Source organism: Esox lucius, chromosome 1, assembly GCF_011004845.1.
Source record: "Esox lucius isolate fEsoLuc1 chromosome 1, fEsoLuc1.pri, whole genome shotgun sequence".
Lineage (NCBI taxonomy): Eukaryota > Metazoa > Chordata > Actinopteri > Esociformes > Esocidae > Esox > Esox lucius.
In genome coordinates, this window is record NC_047569.1 from 19,783,454 (window position 1) to 19,797,040 (window position 13,587).

General features: G+C 40.4%; 3 protein-coding genes across 3 annotated transcripts; 2 read left to right on the forward strand and 1 right to left on the reverse strand.

Moving 5' to 3' along the window:
* The first annotated feature begins 280 nt into the window (after positions 1 to 280).
* slc37a4a (solute carrier family 37 member 4a) lies at positions 281 to 4,781 on the forward strand. The gene is made up of 9 exons (XM_010884693.5): positions 281 to 562; positions 734 to 966; positions 1,642 to 1,888; positions 2,209 to 2,367; positions 2,496 to 2,581; positions 2,674 to 2,787; positions 2,888 to 3,026; positions 3,218 to 3,415; positions 4,658 to 4,781. Exons 1-8 carry the CDS (start codon positions 415 to 417, stop codon positions 3,382 to 3,384), a joined length of 1,293 nt encoding a protein of 430 aa, XP_010882995.4. The 5' UTR covers positions 281 to 414; the 3' UTR covers positions 3,385 to 3,415; positions 4,658 to 4,781.
* On the reverse strand, positions 4,451 to 6,978 carry trappc4 (trafficking protein particle complex 4). Its single transcript, NM_001303971.1, is given in 5 exon segments — positions 4,451 to 4,748; positions 4,849 to 4,975; positions 5,079 to 5,182; positions 5,301 to 5,475; positions 6,794 to 6,978. Coding segments are annotated over 5 exon segments (660 nt in total). The 5' UTR covers positions 6,969 to 6,978; the 3' UTR covers positions 4,451 to 4,669.
* A 255-nt stretch (positions 6,979 to 7,233) lies between these two features.
* rps25 (ribosomal protein S25) lies at positions 7,234 to 10,511 on the forward strand. Its single transcript, NM_001303806.1, is given in 5 exon segments — positions 7,234 to 7,268; positions 8,453 to 8,548; positions 8,655 to 8,838; positions 9,454 to 9,606; positions 10,457 to 10,511. Coding segments are annotated over 4 exon segments (432 nt in total). The 5' UTR covers positions 7,234 to 7,265; the 3' UTR covers positions 9,603 to 9,606; positions 10,457 to 10,511.
* The last annotated feature ends 3,076 nt before the right edge of the window (positions 10,512 to 13,587 follow it).

Here is a 13,587-nt window from a genome sequence, read left to right on the forward strand (position 1 = left end):
CTTCATAGGGATAGGAATATTTGGGTTTGTGTCTTGTTCACACCCCCCATCAGCTGAAGGACCCACCCTCTATGTTTGCAGTCACCATTGGACTCCCCTATGAATCATTAACTGACCACACTCTCAATAACATCCAGGCACAACGTCATGGAGGGACAGTTGGGATCAGCTTGTAGGACTCGGATAATTTCAGGAGAAATCAATCTTTAAATAGGAAAGTTGACCATTAACCCTACCTATTGATTACAGTTCCCTCCCACTTCTAACCAACTCAGTAGGCCCAATGCACTGTGGATCCTAACGCCAAAGTTCACAGTTAATGGGAGCTGAAGGACTATACTAGAGCTTTTTCCCTCCGTGCTTTTGTTTAATATCCTTCTTTCTTTAAGCTTTTCCTCCTCCACTGCAAAAACCATGGCGACCATGGGGTACGGATACTACCGTACCACCATTTTCACTGCCATGTTTGTGGGCTACACACTGTACTACTTTAACAGGAAGACCTTCTCCTTTGTGATGCCCTCTCTAATGCAAGAGATCAGGCTGGACAAAGATGACCTCGGTAAGCCTCTTTTTTCCTGTTTCTGTTTCCTATTCCTAACAACAGTTTCCAACCAAAGTTTGATTGTTTTCACTTAATAATTCTCTGTCCACATTTCTAATCGAGCAGCATCATATGGGGATGGCTATGTTAATTATCAAAATCAATAAAACTTTGTGTTCTACCTTTCAGGGATGATCACTAGTAGCCAGTCTCTGGCTTATGCTATCAGCAAGTTTATCAGTGGCGTGCTTTCGGATCAGATCAGTGCCCGCTGGCTCTTCTCCATTGGTCTGTTCTTGGTGGGCGGCGTTAACATGGTTTTCTCCATGTCCTCTACTGTGGCTGTCTTCTCTGGCCTCTGGTTCCTCAATGGCCTGGGCCAGGGTCTGGGGTGGCCCCCGTGCGGCAGGATCCTGCGCAAGGTACGGTCAGGATGTAACAATGGTCCCCATGCAAGTTGTCATACATGTATCAATAAATGAATATACTGGTCAGTGTAGAATTTTGTCTATCCATGTCCATTCAAAACAATTGTGTCAAGCCATGCAGCACATCACTAATCTGATATTGTTATTATGTTTATTTGACCAGGAACAATGTAAAGAAACATTTCTTAATATACTTAGGAAAATGTGTTTTACATTGACGGCTGGGTCAGCAGAGATTGCGCGTCCCTACTCAGAGAATGTCCATCCATTTTCACAGAGAAAAAGTTCAAATGAACTTTGTCTGTGCATGCGCAGTTCTTTTCTAATTGGTCTGTGGGTGTCTTTCTCTTTTCTAACTATAGGGGTAGGTAACCATGTTCCTAGAGAAAATTATAAGGGTGTTCAATATAATAAATGACTAAGCTAACCAACTGGGTTAATTTATCAGTTCAGAGATTTACTCAATTCAACATACCTGATATTCCTCTGCTGGAGAAGTGTTGCTTAACCCTGCCTGGGCATACAATTCTTCCATTCTATTTGTTCAACACGGACCACTTTGGCCAAAACATGAGAAGCCAAATGTTTATTACCATCTGCAGTCCCAAGGTAGATAAAAATTATGAAAAATATGTACATTACATTTACGTATTCTCTTCTACCCCTCAGTGGTTTGAGCCTTCTCAATTTGGAACATGGTGGGCAATTCTATCCTGCAGTATGAACCTGGCTGGGAGTTTAGGTCCAATCATTGCAACCGTGATGGCCCAGAGCTACAGCTGGAGGACTATCTTGTCCATATCAGGCTTCTCCTGTTGCGTGGTTGCCTTTTTCTGCCTACTTTTGATCAGGAATGAACCCAAGGATGTGGGCTTGCCCAACATTGATGCTGGCGGGGCCAAGAAGGGAAAACCAGGTCAGAGCAGGGAGCTAGTCTCATGTTGTGCTGTTGTTGATGCACTTCAAAATGTGTGCAACTGTGACATTCCTAAGTGCTTAAACGATAATATACCTTTTTGAAAATTGTAGGGCTCTTTACACCTGGTTCTTTTGGTCAAAAACAAATCAGATTAAAGCCAAAAAAGTTTGTGTAAGGCCAGTAACACTGTGGGAATGGATATTGCGCCCTGTGTGCACCTCACATGCTAATAGTGTGAACAAGATCAAGATCAGATTTGTACACAAATAAAGTGCAAGTGTGTCTAAAACTTCTCTCTCTTGCATTCTCCTTCCCAGACATGTCCAGTGATGAGACCACTTTCAAAGAGTTCATTTTGTCCCCCTACCTTTGGTTACTCTCTGTGGGCTACCTGGTAGTGTTTGGAGTAAAGACGGCCTGCACTGACTGGGGGCAGCTCTTTCTCATCCAGGACAAGGGCCAGTCAACACTCATGGGTATGTCAATCTAATAAATTAAGACCTCAGTTGTTCCTCTGCTATATCAGTTTGCAGTAGCCTACTGTTGATAACTCAATTATTGCCTCGAAGTCTTAAGTTTGTCTGACTGCAACTCTTCTTCACAGGAAGTTCCTACATGAGTGCCCTTGAAGTAGGAGGCCTTTTGGGCAGTTTAGCAGCAGGGTACTTCTCTGACAAGGCAGTAGCGCAAGTGAGTTAGCAATGAGTGGAATAATACCTTCAGTGAGCGCTTTATACAAATCAATGCAGTGTTTAAACATACTAAATTTCACTTTTGTACAGCAAGGCATGAAAAGTCATGGCAACCCTCGTCATTTTCTCTTGATCTCAATGATGATTGGGATGTTTGGTTCCATGTATCTATTTCGGGTTACTGTCACTCCAGACAGCCCAAAGGTACAAAACAAGTTATTACTTAACATAATAACTTATTATTATCATAGCCAATACATATCTATATTCTTAAGTTAATGTTTAAATTTTTTTCTTCATGTAGATTTGGATCCTCTTCTTGGGAGCTGCTTTTGGCTTCTCATCTTACGGACCAATAGCCTTGTTTGGCGTGATAGCCAATGAGAGTGCTCCGTCAAACTACTGTGGAACATCACACGCTATCGTTGCTCTAATGGCAAACAGTACGTTTTTATCTGAAAACATATTGTTTCATTGTTTTAAAGGCACATTAACAATAATTTCTAACAATTGTTTTGTCATTTATACTAGTGTCTTAGCTTTAATGCCAGTACTAAACAAGTAATTCAGTGTCTAAATATGTATATCCTATGGATCAGAACTAGCCTTACTGACATTCCTTTAATATTATCAGTTGGTGGCTTCTGCTCTGGACTGCCATTCAGCACCATCGCCAAGCACCATGGATGGGAAATGGCCTTCTGGGTGGCAGAGATGTCCTGCCTAATCACTACCATTGGCTTCTTCCTGCTGCGAAACATCAGAACCAAGATGGGTCACATCACCAAGAAGGCTGACTGATTGCTACACCTCATGATCCTCTGCTGCAAATGTGGGAAACTTAAAATACTTCTCACTGTTTCCCCAATATTATGTGGTAGTGGTGGCTGAACAAAAATAAGATGTAAATTAAATATATACTTCCGCTGAGACAAGCTTTTTAATGTATAGTACAAGATTTCTCCTTCTACAAAGTAACATGTACTCATTGATGTCGTTTTTATATCTGAGTCTGCATGCAGTTTAAAGGGAGTTGCTAACTACTGTTGTAGGGCAACTACAGTATCATGCAGTTTCCATAAATGTCCAGATATTGTGGTAATGTTAGTTAATAACAACTTATGTTAATGGTAGTGCATGCAAAAGTAAAACTGTTTTCCATACGTTCACCAGACTGGATAAGAACAAAAGTGCACAACTGCCAAAATCACATATTCCCTGTAAGGTCAGTAGCAAGGGCCACCTGAATGTAAAAAAGAGACAGACCTTCCTTTTTTTTCTACATGCAGAAATAACTTCCCTTGTCACTCTGTCTGCAGTTTCCTGCACTGACCCAGCTCTTTCTCCACATGTACCAGTATCCAGAGTTTACATTCATTCAGAAACTGTGACACTTGATAAATTGTTTTTGATTTGAGAAATACTTTTTTGGCTTGGAGACATGGTCATGCATATTATTTTTATAAAAGATAAGGAGACATAGAGTTGGACAAGCAGGTAGTATTTATTACCCAGGCAGTATTCAGATGCCGGTTCATCAAGCATTAGATGTTGTGTTAAAACAGAAAGTGGAATTAATATTTAAATGTTTATATAATCTTGGGTCATGCGTAGCTCGGCTATGTTGCAAATGCTAAGGTTGTGTGGGTAATTCCCATGGGGACCAGTATGAAAATGGATGCATTATTGGATGCAGTATGAATTATTCTGGATGGGAGCATCTATCAATTTGAATCCATCACATGGTGTAATGATCACCTATAAATGCTACTTAAATAAAAAGACTGTATGTTGTGACTAACTTTAGAGATACTTCTAAAGAATGTATTAGTTATTTCAGAGAAATGAAACTAGAGATCATAGAAATGTTACATAGTGGTGTTTATTATTTTTTAAGTATGTACAAAAGAAATTTTTATTTACATTGTATCCCAGCACCACATCCTTTTCATAGTATATGAGTTATTCAACTCGCACTGCTTGGAGACAAAATTGACACATTTTGAATGTACCACATCTACATGTCACAACAAATGCAGGAACAACTGATCCTCTTTATTTGCCTTGGTTTCAGATTTGATCCTGCTTATGACCCAGGTCCAAAGTTACCAGCTTTCTCTGCTATCTCCAAAGCCCCCTTCAAATTCTGATCAAAGAGTTCACACCTGTAACATAAAGGGAAAAACATATAACCATCATTTCTCATCAATGCATTGGATAACTGATAGTGACTCCTGTGAAATTGAGAGAGAGCAGATATTTGACCTGATAGGCATCTCCAGAGAGTAGAAAGGGTTCTTGAGGGCAAAGTCTGAATAGATCTCATAAATCTTCCTCAGGAGTGCATCAATGCCTGATTGCCGGGGGTCTGCCAGCACAATGAACTTTATACCTGAAGAAGTTGACACAATGACACAGATTAGATTTTTCATACCAATTTTTAGGCATTGCATACAGAGACTGATAGATAATAGTATTTGAAAGCATGGCTTTACCAGTTAGTGTTTGAAAGCAGTGCAGTTTGAACATATCTGTCTCCAGCATCTCAATTCCAGAACTGCCAACCTCAGGGGACAGCTGTGAACCAATAGCAAACAATCTAGAAAATAGCACAACAATATATGTTAGCACAAGTAAAGAAAACAACATGCAGCATGGATCATGGAAAAGCAAACAGGATTTATTCATGTTAGTGCTGACAAGTGAACTGTACTTACGAATGAAACATTGAAGCCAGCATAAGTTTTTCATTGGAACTCAAGCGAGCCCTTCCAAACCGTATAGAAACGGGATAGTTAGTTGAGTCTTTCAAGTATTCAATGATCTCCTTCCCATCTGCTGTAAACTTGCCGTTGACATCCACTCCATTGATCGACAGCAAAGCATGGCCCACTAGAGAAATAGTCCAAGTTTTTATGCATCAGTAATACTGTATAAAAGCAATATAACGACATTGATAAATAAACTTGAAACATGATCCTTGACGACGTATAGAAATAAATTAACAAGAAAGCTAACCGTAGCTGGGAATGTAAACTAAAAGTATCAGGATTCTGTTTTATCAACGGTCTCAGCTAACTTGCTACGGTATATATTATGAATCAATGTTGCACAGAAGGTATGAAATATCAAATGTCTTAGTCAAATAACATTATTACTGTATATAATCAGCTGATGTTGGGTAGTTTTGGTCCTCAAATATGTAGCCTAGCTACTCCTATTTCTGCCCTCCAATTACTACTCAACTGAGTACCAAATTCAGTAAGCTAGGATTACATTACAGTGTCTAGTTTGAGAAACAGATGCTTCACAGGTCATCAACTGACAGCTTCATTAAATACCCATAAAACACCAGTCTCAACGTCAACCATGAAGAGGCGACTCTGGGATGCTGGCCTTCTAGGCTGAGTTGCAAAGAAAAAGCAATTTTGTCAGACTGGCCAATAAAAAGAAAAGATTAAGATGGGCAACATAACATAGACACTAGACAGAGGAAAATTGGCACACAAAAAAGCCCAGCATCCCAGAGTCACCTCTTCACTGTTGACATTGAGACTGGTGTTTTGTGGGTATTATTTCAAATGGATTTATTTGTTAATAATCTGAAAAGTACAATGATCCTGCACATTATGCTATGCATGTCAGTGGCTATTTATATAATAATAAGGAAATATAACGTTACAAAAGCTTAAAATTACACTTCTACCACGTGTTTCTATTGTAGCTGGTTTAGAACAGGTCCCATGTAAGATGGATGTTGAAATGTTCCATTCGGATATAGGGGGCTCTATGACATCAGCCAATCTAGTGTTCAACTATCTTTGGGTTCAACAACCTGGGTGCAAAGCAGAAAGTTAAAACAGGATATACCCATATCTCTGTGCTGTGGTAGAGATATTATAGGAATAATTTTAATAACAATAACAATACTCAAAACAAACGCTGGCTGTGATCTGTAAAATTAACTCAACTGACACTACAAAAAATGCACTCCATTGCATGACCCACATTAATAAAGGTTCAACAATAGACCCTAGACATCTGTTAGAAACATTAAATGTTTTATTCTAAATGACCATGTAAATGATTACATCACAATATCAAGCAGCCATAAATATACTCGTCAGTTAACGATTCGAAGTGACCGGATTGAGGCACCAATTAAGCAGTATACGAAAAACCCCACTGCTGGTGGCAACGCTCGACATACCTCGAATACCATCGCGTTGACCAAATGATACAACAACCTTTTCATCATGTATCTTTAAAACCAAATCCAATGGATAGCTGAATGTTTTTTCTGCCTCTGCTCTCGGTACATAGTTGTCAAACTGGTAAATTAATCCTCCTGCCTTATTTACAACATACACACTGAATATCGCCATCTTTACTATTATTGCACTGCGGAAATTGTCACATGATAGGAAATGTTTCAGACAAAATAAAAAATTAAAACATTAATTGTTTATTCGTATTATTTTTGTTCAATATCGCAAGTATCTTAATTTCGGAGATCTGTGAATAAATACGTTTATTTGATAAACCCTTGAAAAAGGTTAGCCCGCACAATAAAAACTACATTTCCCTTTACTGTCCTTCAACATCCGCATCTACGGGTTGTCTTAGGGGCTCGTGCAGGGCTTCAACTTCCTTTCACTCCGACATCTTGACGGTGGGACATCATGGTAAGCGCCTTTGGGAGGATTTTTATTAAATTCGAATAGAAACAAGACATTCCACTAAGAAAAGGTCAGAGTATTAATAGAACGGTAGTTGGGAAATATTTGTATTCCTCAATATGCTGGTATTGGCATTGGATGCACTCAATTTTCTCGTTGCCCATGAGGCATGTTTGCTAACTAACAACGGTCGTGGTTTCTGACGGTGCTAGTAACCTGTCGGACATGCAGTGCTTATGGTGACGATTGCTCAAGTTGAAGTGCATTTTCTAACCCCTTTCCCGATGTCTAGCTGTATCAGGCTTTGACTTTCCCAACAACTGTAGTTCGGAACTACTCCGATTTAGTTATTAGGTATTACTACAAGCATTTACGCCCCAGTTTGGTTTGACACTTAGTCAAAGCTAGCTGGCTACTCGGGCTCATTGATTTCCATATGAGGCCCTCGTGGCTACCGCGATCCAATTTGATATAATGTTCACTGCCCTTAACCTGGAATAATTGAGTTTGATTCGTCGAAATTCGTCGAAATCCATGGTTTAGTTTTCGTAGACCTGTCCAATGAAATAATGTTTAACGTATTTCCTAATCCTAAGGGAAACATGAATAAGCCCTACTGCAATTGTCAAAATCCCCTAGCAGATTTTAGTTATACGCTAAGGCTGGTCATGCCTCTTGCTGTTACATTTTCTCAAATGTTCTTTAATCTGCAATACAGTATATGATTTAGGTATGGTGACTTGTAACATTACAAGGGCAATTTCCTTTTTCTATCATGCAGTATACCTACTTGGTGTATTTACACCTGATGGGTTCTAAAACATCAGGTTGTTACCTTGCCCTACTCTAAGATTTTGAAATTCGAATGTAGGCAAGACATCTATTCAATTTCCGAACCTGTGTGCCATGTCAATGGAGCCCATACCTGTATTTTAATCATATTAAGCTTTTTCAAAGCCTCTAGAATGTTATTGATCTTAAGACACCATACATACCAGATCCTCTTGAGGTAGACTGAGCTACAACTATTAAGTTGGGTCAACCTGGCTAATCATGGCTAAACCTGATGGAAATTTGGATTACTCGGGAAAGGATTGTGTTGTAGCATCTTTTGCATGCTTGCCATGAACAGAACTATGTATTTTATGGTTAATTCAGCATGAGATTCTAAGTAAACTGTCTTATTCTAGCCTCCTAAGGACGCCAAGGGGAAGGGGAAGGATTCTGGCAAGTCCAAAAAGGACAAGGATCCAGCCAATAAATCTGGAGGCAAAGCCAAAAAGAAGGTATGTCCTTATTCAGTGGCTTGAAAGTGTCTTCGGGATGCTCTAGCTTGATCATTGAGCTTGTAATTGGATTGAATGTCAACAACAATCCCTTTTCTTTGAGCAGAAGTGGTCCAAGGGAAAGGTGAGAGATAAGCTTAACAACCTGGTCCTATTCGACAAGGCCACTTATGAGAAGTTGAACAAGGAAGTGCCCAACTACAAGCTCATCACACCAGCTGTTGTGTCTGAGAGGCTAAAAATCAGAGGCTCTCTGGCCAGGGCTGCCCTCCAGGAACTACTCAACAAAGGTAAAACATTTAAGTGCTCACTCATTGAATTGTTTTCACTTTAGGAAGTAGAGGGCAGATCTGACATTGTTATAGCGGTCCCATTTCGATGATGGTGTTTTTTATCCTGGCTCCATTCTGCATATACCTCTAGTTCACTACTGTGATTCCCATTTACAATGGACTTGTTGCAGGCTACACTCTGTGTCAGTAGTCTAAGGACAATGATCTGGTTCAATTTTGAGCTTTGCGAGAGTGAACTCCAGTTAAACCTCACCGAGGCACCAACTCATGGGTCTGCCTCAGAGTCAACTGGTACACGTGTTTTAATGCCCTGGTTTTTAGCCCACCAACTTGCCTATTGCTATAACAGGGAATATTTTAAGAGAATTGCGGTCCTTTATAAGAGCGTGTTTTCTAATGCCCTTTTAACTGTGGTTGTCCTTCTGGGCGATGCATGGTTAACAGCAGCCCTCAACAAGGGCTCACAAAACTGTCACTGCAACTGGTCTGCTCTTTTGTTGTTGCATGGAATAGAGCATTGTCTTGTTTGGCTTATTTGGTCACTGTGACTGGATGCCGTTGTGCTTAAATACATGTGCATAATAACTGCAAGTTATATTTTGACCCCTCTAGGCATGATCAAGTTGGTGTCGAAACACAGAGCTCAGGTGATCTACACACGTAACACCAAGGGTCCTGATGAGGAGGGTGGTGTTGTGGTTCCAGACAAGCCTGAGAAGGCAGAGAAGCCTGAAAAGGCGGCAAAGGCAGAGAAGGCATAAACAGGTATGACACGCTAGTAATCTAAGGCTTTGTCTTAATTGTTCAAATTCTGTCTTAAAACAGTGAAATGAAAGCAAACTTAGTTAAACAGGGATCGGCCATACTTGTGTGTCAGAAAAGGCTGATGTATCAACCAATTAACATGCGTACTGTAGTGGGTCAAGGTTAATCCTCTTAATTTGCTCTGTACATTTACACATGCTAAGAATTTAATGGCTGCAAATTCATTAACCAGAAGCAGTTCTCATTGCCTTGTTTTATGCAATAGCAACTTTTGTATACTTATTATTATTATTATTATTATTATTATTATTATTTTTGAATAGAAATAAGTCGTTACCATTTAAGTTGTAGGTTCTTAAGCATTTTCCTTGCAATTTAAAAATATTTTCCCAGAAGTATACAGTCCAAATATTTAGGCTGTATCGCCGAGCCCTAGCGACAAGTAAAGTTCTGTTTCGCTGTATCTCATAAGTTGGCTTTTAAACGCACATTATTTTGTTAAATTGAGAAATCTTTCACTGATAGGCAGATTAAGTATTTTTAGGAGATTACAGATACAATTTAACATTGTTGTATGACTGTGGAGCATTATTGTTGGTTGATACTTAAAGATGCCCTAATAGTCACAACTATGCCCCCTGAGAGACTTAACTGATTGTACAACAGACACTTGATGCCAAACTTTGTTTAGGTGTATTTGCAATAAACAACCATAAATGGCCTTAAAGGTTCTTGAATTCTAATTCCTAGTGAAGTACTAGGTCACCTTTTAGGCAGTATGTTGATGAATGTTAGCAGGTTAATGCACAACTGCTTTGAATCCCTCCTAAAATAATATTTTATTTTTCAGGTTATGCTGTTTTGATTCTTGTCCAGCTGTTTTATGTAAGGTGAATAAAGTTTTGAAAAGACAAGTTGGATTTTGTTTTTATTCTATATTGTCCTCCTAAATGTTTTTGCTGAGTAGTTACTGGCACTCACGATGGTGTTCTTAGTGACATATATCAATTCCTAAATAGTTATGCATTTTTAACAATTCTAATTTAAGTCAGGAAATGTTATTTACATGATAGTGTGCATAAGGCCTGTTTAATAAAAAATATATTTGGTCCGTCCGGTACAACTGTTATCTGTTCAAGATGAAAATTCAGGGACTCAGGCAGTTAATGCATTGCAATAGATTACTTATTTTGAGTGAATAGGCTAATGGACCTACACAATTTACAAAACAGTTGGATGTTCTGTCCAGTGTAAAGATTTGTGTATTTATAGCCGCTATGCTCCACCAAACCCTGTTGGTTGTGGCTTCTCTGCAAAAAACGGGCTGTTGCCCTGCAGACAATTCTGAGATCGACTTCAGTTTCCGTCATGTATTTTCTCGTTGCTTTAACTCCCTGAGGTGTATGCAATTTGTCATTGTCATTTTATTAAGGAGTTGTCTAACAGTTCATAGTTTTTCTTGTTCTTAGAATTGCTGGTGTACTAATGGGTGTCAGCCAGAAACCCGTCAAGGAAGCACAATGAAAAGCATCACTGTATCATGTTTAAGTGCACAAGTCTATCTTATACTGAAATTGCCTTAATATCAGACCGTAGGACTCTATGAGTCTAGGATTGATGCGCTCTTACGAAGTCCCGTGAATAGTGCTAGTGGAAAGTTTGGTAAAATTAGTGAAGACATGAAAAGTATGAAGTAATGCATGGACTCATGTATTCACCAAAAACTGTCAAATAAAATGTAGATTCTTCATAGTAGCCACACTTTGCATTGACAGTTTTGTACAATTGACATTTCTCGAACTGCTATATGATGAAAAGGCAAAAGCAACATTGGAGTAGCCCAAGAACCAAACCATGAATGTCCTGCTGTTGCCTAGTTATTCCTGATCTCCCTCCAATTGGAAAGCTGGGGCATTATTAAGAAAGTCAACTTAAACCTAGAGCAGGTTTGAGAAATTGTCCAAAATCACTCTGACCAGGCAACGCAAGTACATACGTGCACTGCTCAAACAAAGGGAACCCTTAAATCGCACATCGGGTCTCGAATGAGATATAAAGGTCAGTCTTCTCTGTATGTTTTGTGATTCTTTGAGAACAAAATGTAACAACAGTCAATGGGAACCAGAGTCACCAACTGATGGAGGGCTGGATTCAAGGTCTCTGATAATCAAAGTAAACTATTGCTATCACAGGCTTTTCCAACTTGTGAATTTCATCATGGCAACGCATACAGGAATGACTGTATGGCCCCCTTGTGCCTGTATGCACTCCTGACAACATCTGGGCATGCTCCTAATGAGACAACGGATGGTGTTCTGTAGGATCTAGACCTGTATCGGGTCATCGGTGAGCTCCTGGACAGTCTGTGGTTCTACTTGACGGTGTCGGATGCCCCAATACATAACGTCCCAGAGGTTCTCAGTTGGATTCATATCTGGGGAATGTGAGGGCCAGTCAATGTCATCAATGCCTTTGTCCTCCAGGAACCGCTTACAGTCTTTTCCTGCACCAGGAGGAACTCCGTGCCCACTGCACCGGTCTGAGGATTTCATCCCAGTACCCACGGCCGGCTCCTGGCATAAGATGTGTGGTCGTCACCCTCATTTTGGTCAGAAACATGCACACTAGTAGCATCCTGGAGGTTATTTTGTAGGGTTCTGGCGGTGTTCCTCCTCGCACAATGGGGCAGATACTGGGCCTGCTGCTGTGTTGATGCCCTTCCAGCTCTCCTTGTGTAACAGCCCGTCTCCTGCTATCTCCTCCATGCTCTTGAGACTGTACTGGGTGACACAGTTATCCTCCCTGAATCAGTCAGGGAGGATAAGGAGAGAGAAATTGTCTGTGGCCACCACCTGCAAAACCAATACCCTTTTTGGGTATTGTCTTGCTGTTGTGTCTCCAGTGCACCTGTTGTCACTTTCATTTGTACCAAAACAGGTGACATTGATTGACATTCACTTATGCTTCCTAATTGGAAATAATTGATATTGAGCTTTCTCCGCAGGGTGGCCGGGCGATCCCTTAGAGATAGGGTGAGAAGCTCGGTCACCCGGGAGGAGCTCAGAGTAGAGCTGCTGCTCCTCCACATCGAGAGGGGTCAGCTGAGGTGGCTTGGGCATCTTTTTCGGATGCCTCCGGAACGCCTTCCTGGGAAGGCGTTCCGGTCCCGTCCCACCGGGAGGAAACCCCGGGGAAGACCTAGGACACGCTGGAGGGACTATGTCTCCCGGCTGGCCTGGGAACGCCTCTGTGTCCCCCCGGAAGAGCTAGAGGAAGTGTCTGGGGAGAGGGAAGTCTGGGCATCCCTGCTTAGACTGCTGCCCCCGCGACCCGGCCCCGGATAAGCGGAAGAAGATGGTATGGTATGATATTGAAGTTTAATTTTCTTATAGTGTGATATACTGTGATGATTACTTGTTCCCTTAATTTTTGGAGCAGTGCATGTTATGGCCAAATGTAACATGCGTGTTGTATTGTTTCTTGCACTGGGTTTGTCTAAAATCTTTTAGTTTGAAACCCCACATACCGATATCATCAATTTAGATGGCACATTTGTGTACAGCACCCTTGGGACAGGAAATAATAAAGAAAAAACTGTATCAAATAACCACTAAATCAAAGTGATTTAAACTGGTGCACAGATTAACATTATGTGCAAAAAGCAATGTGTATTCACTTAGTCACTGTTCTATCACTGCTGGTAGCAATGTATAATGTTTTTAGATATAACAATATTAACGATTAGAGGGAATGTAAAATGATAAAAAGCCAAATTAACAACTTATTAACATTCCTTCAATTCCAAGTACTGCTGCAATGACATCTATTAATGTCCTGTAGTTCTATTCTGCCTTTTGCTCCTGTTTCTCACAACCCTCCACACAAGCCCAACCAGGACTCCCTGTCAAACTGAAGCTGACAAGAGGACCACCACCTATCTCCTAAAAGAAGGCACACTAAAGGTTCTCAAATTAGCCTCAA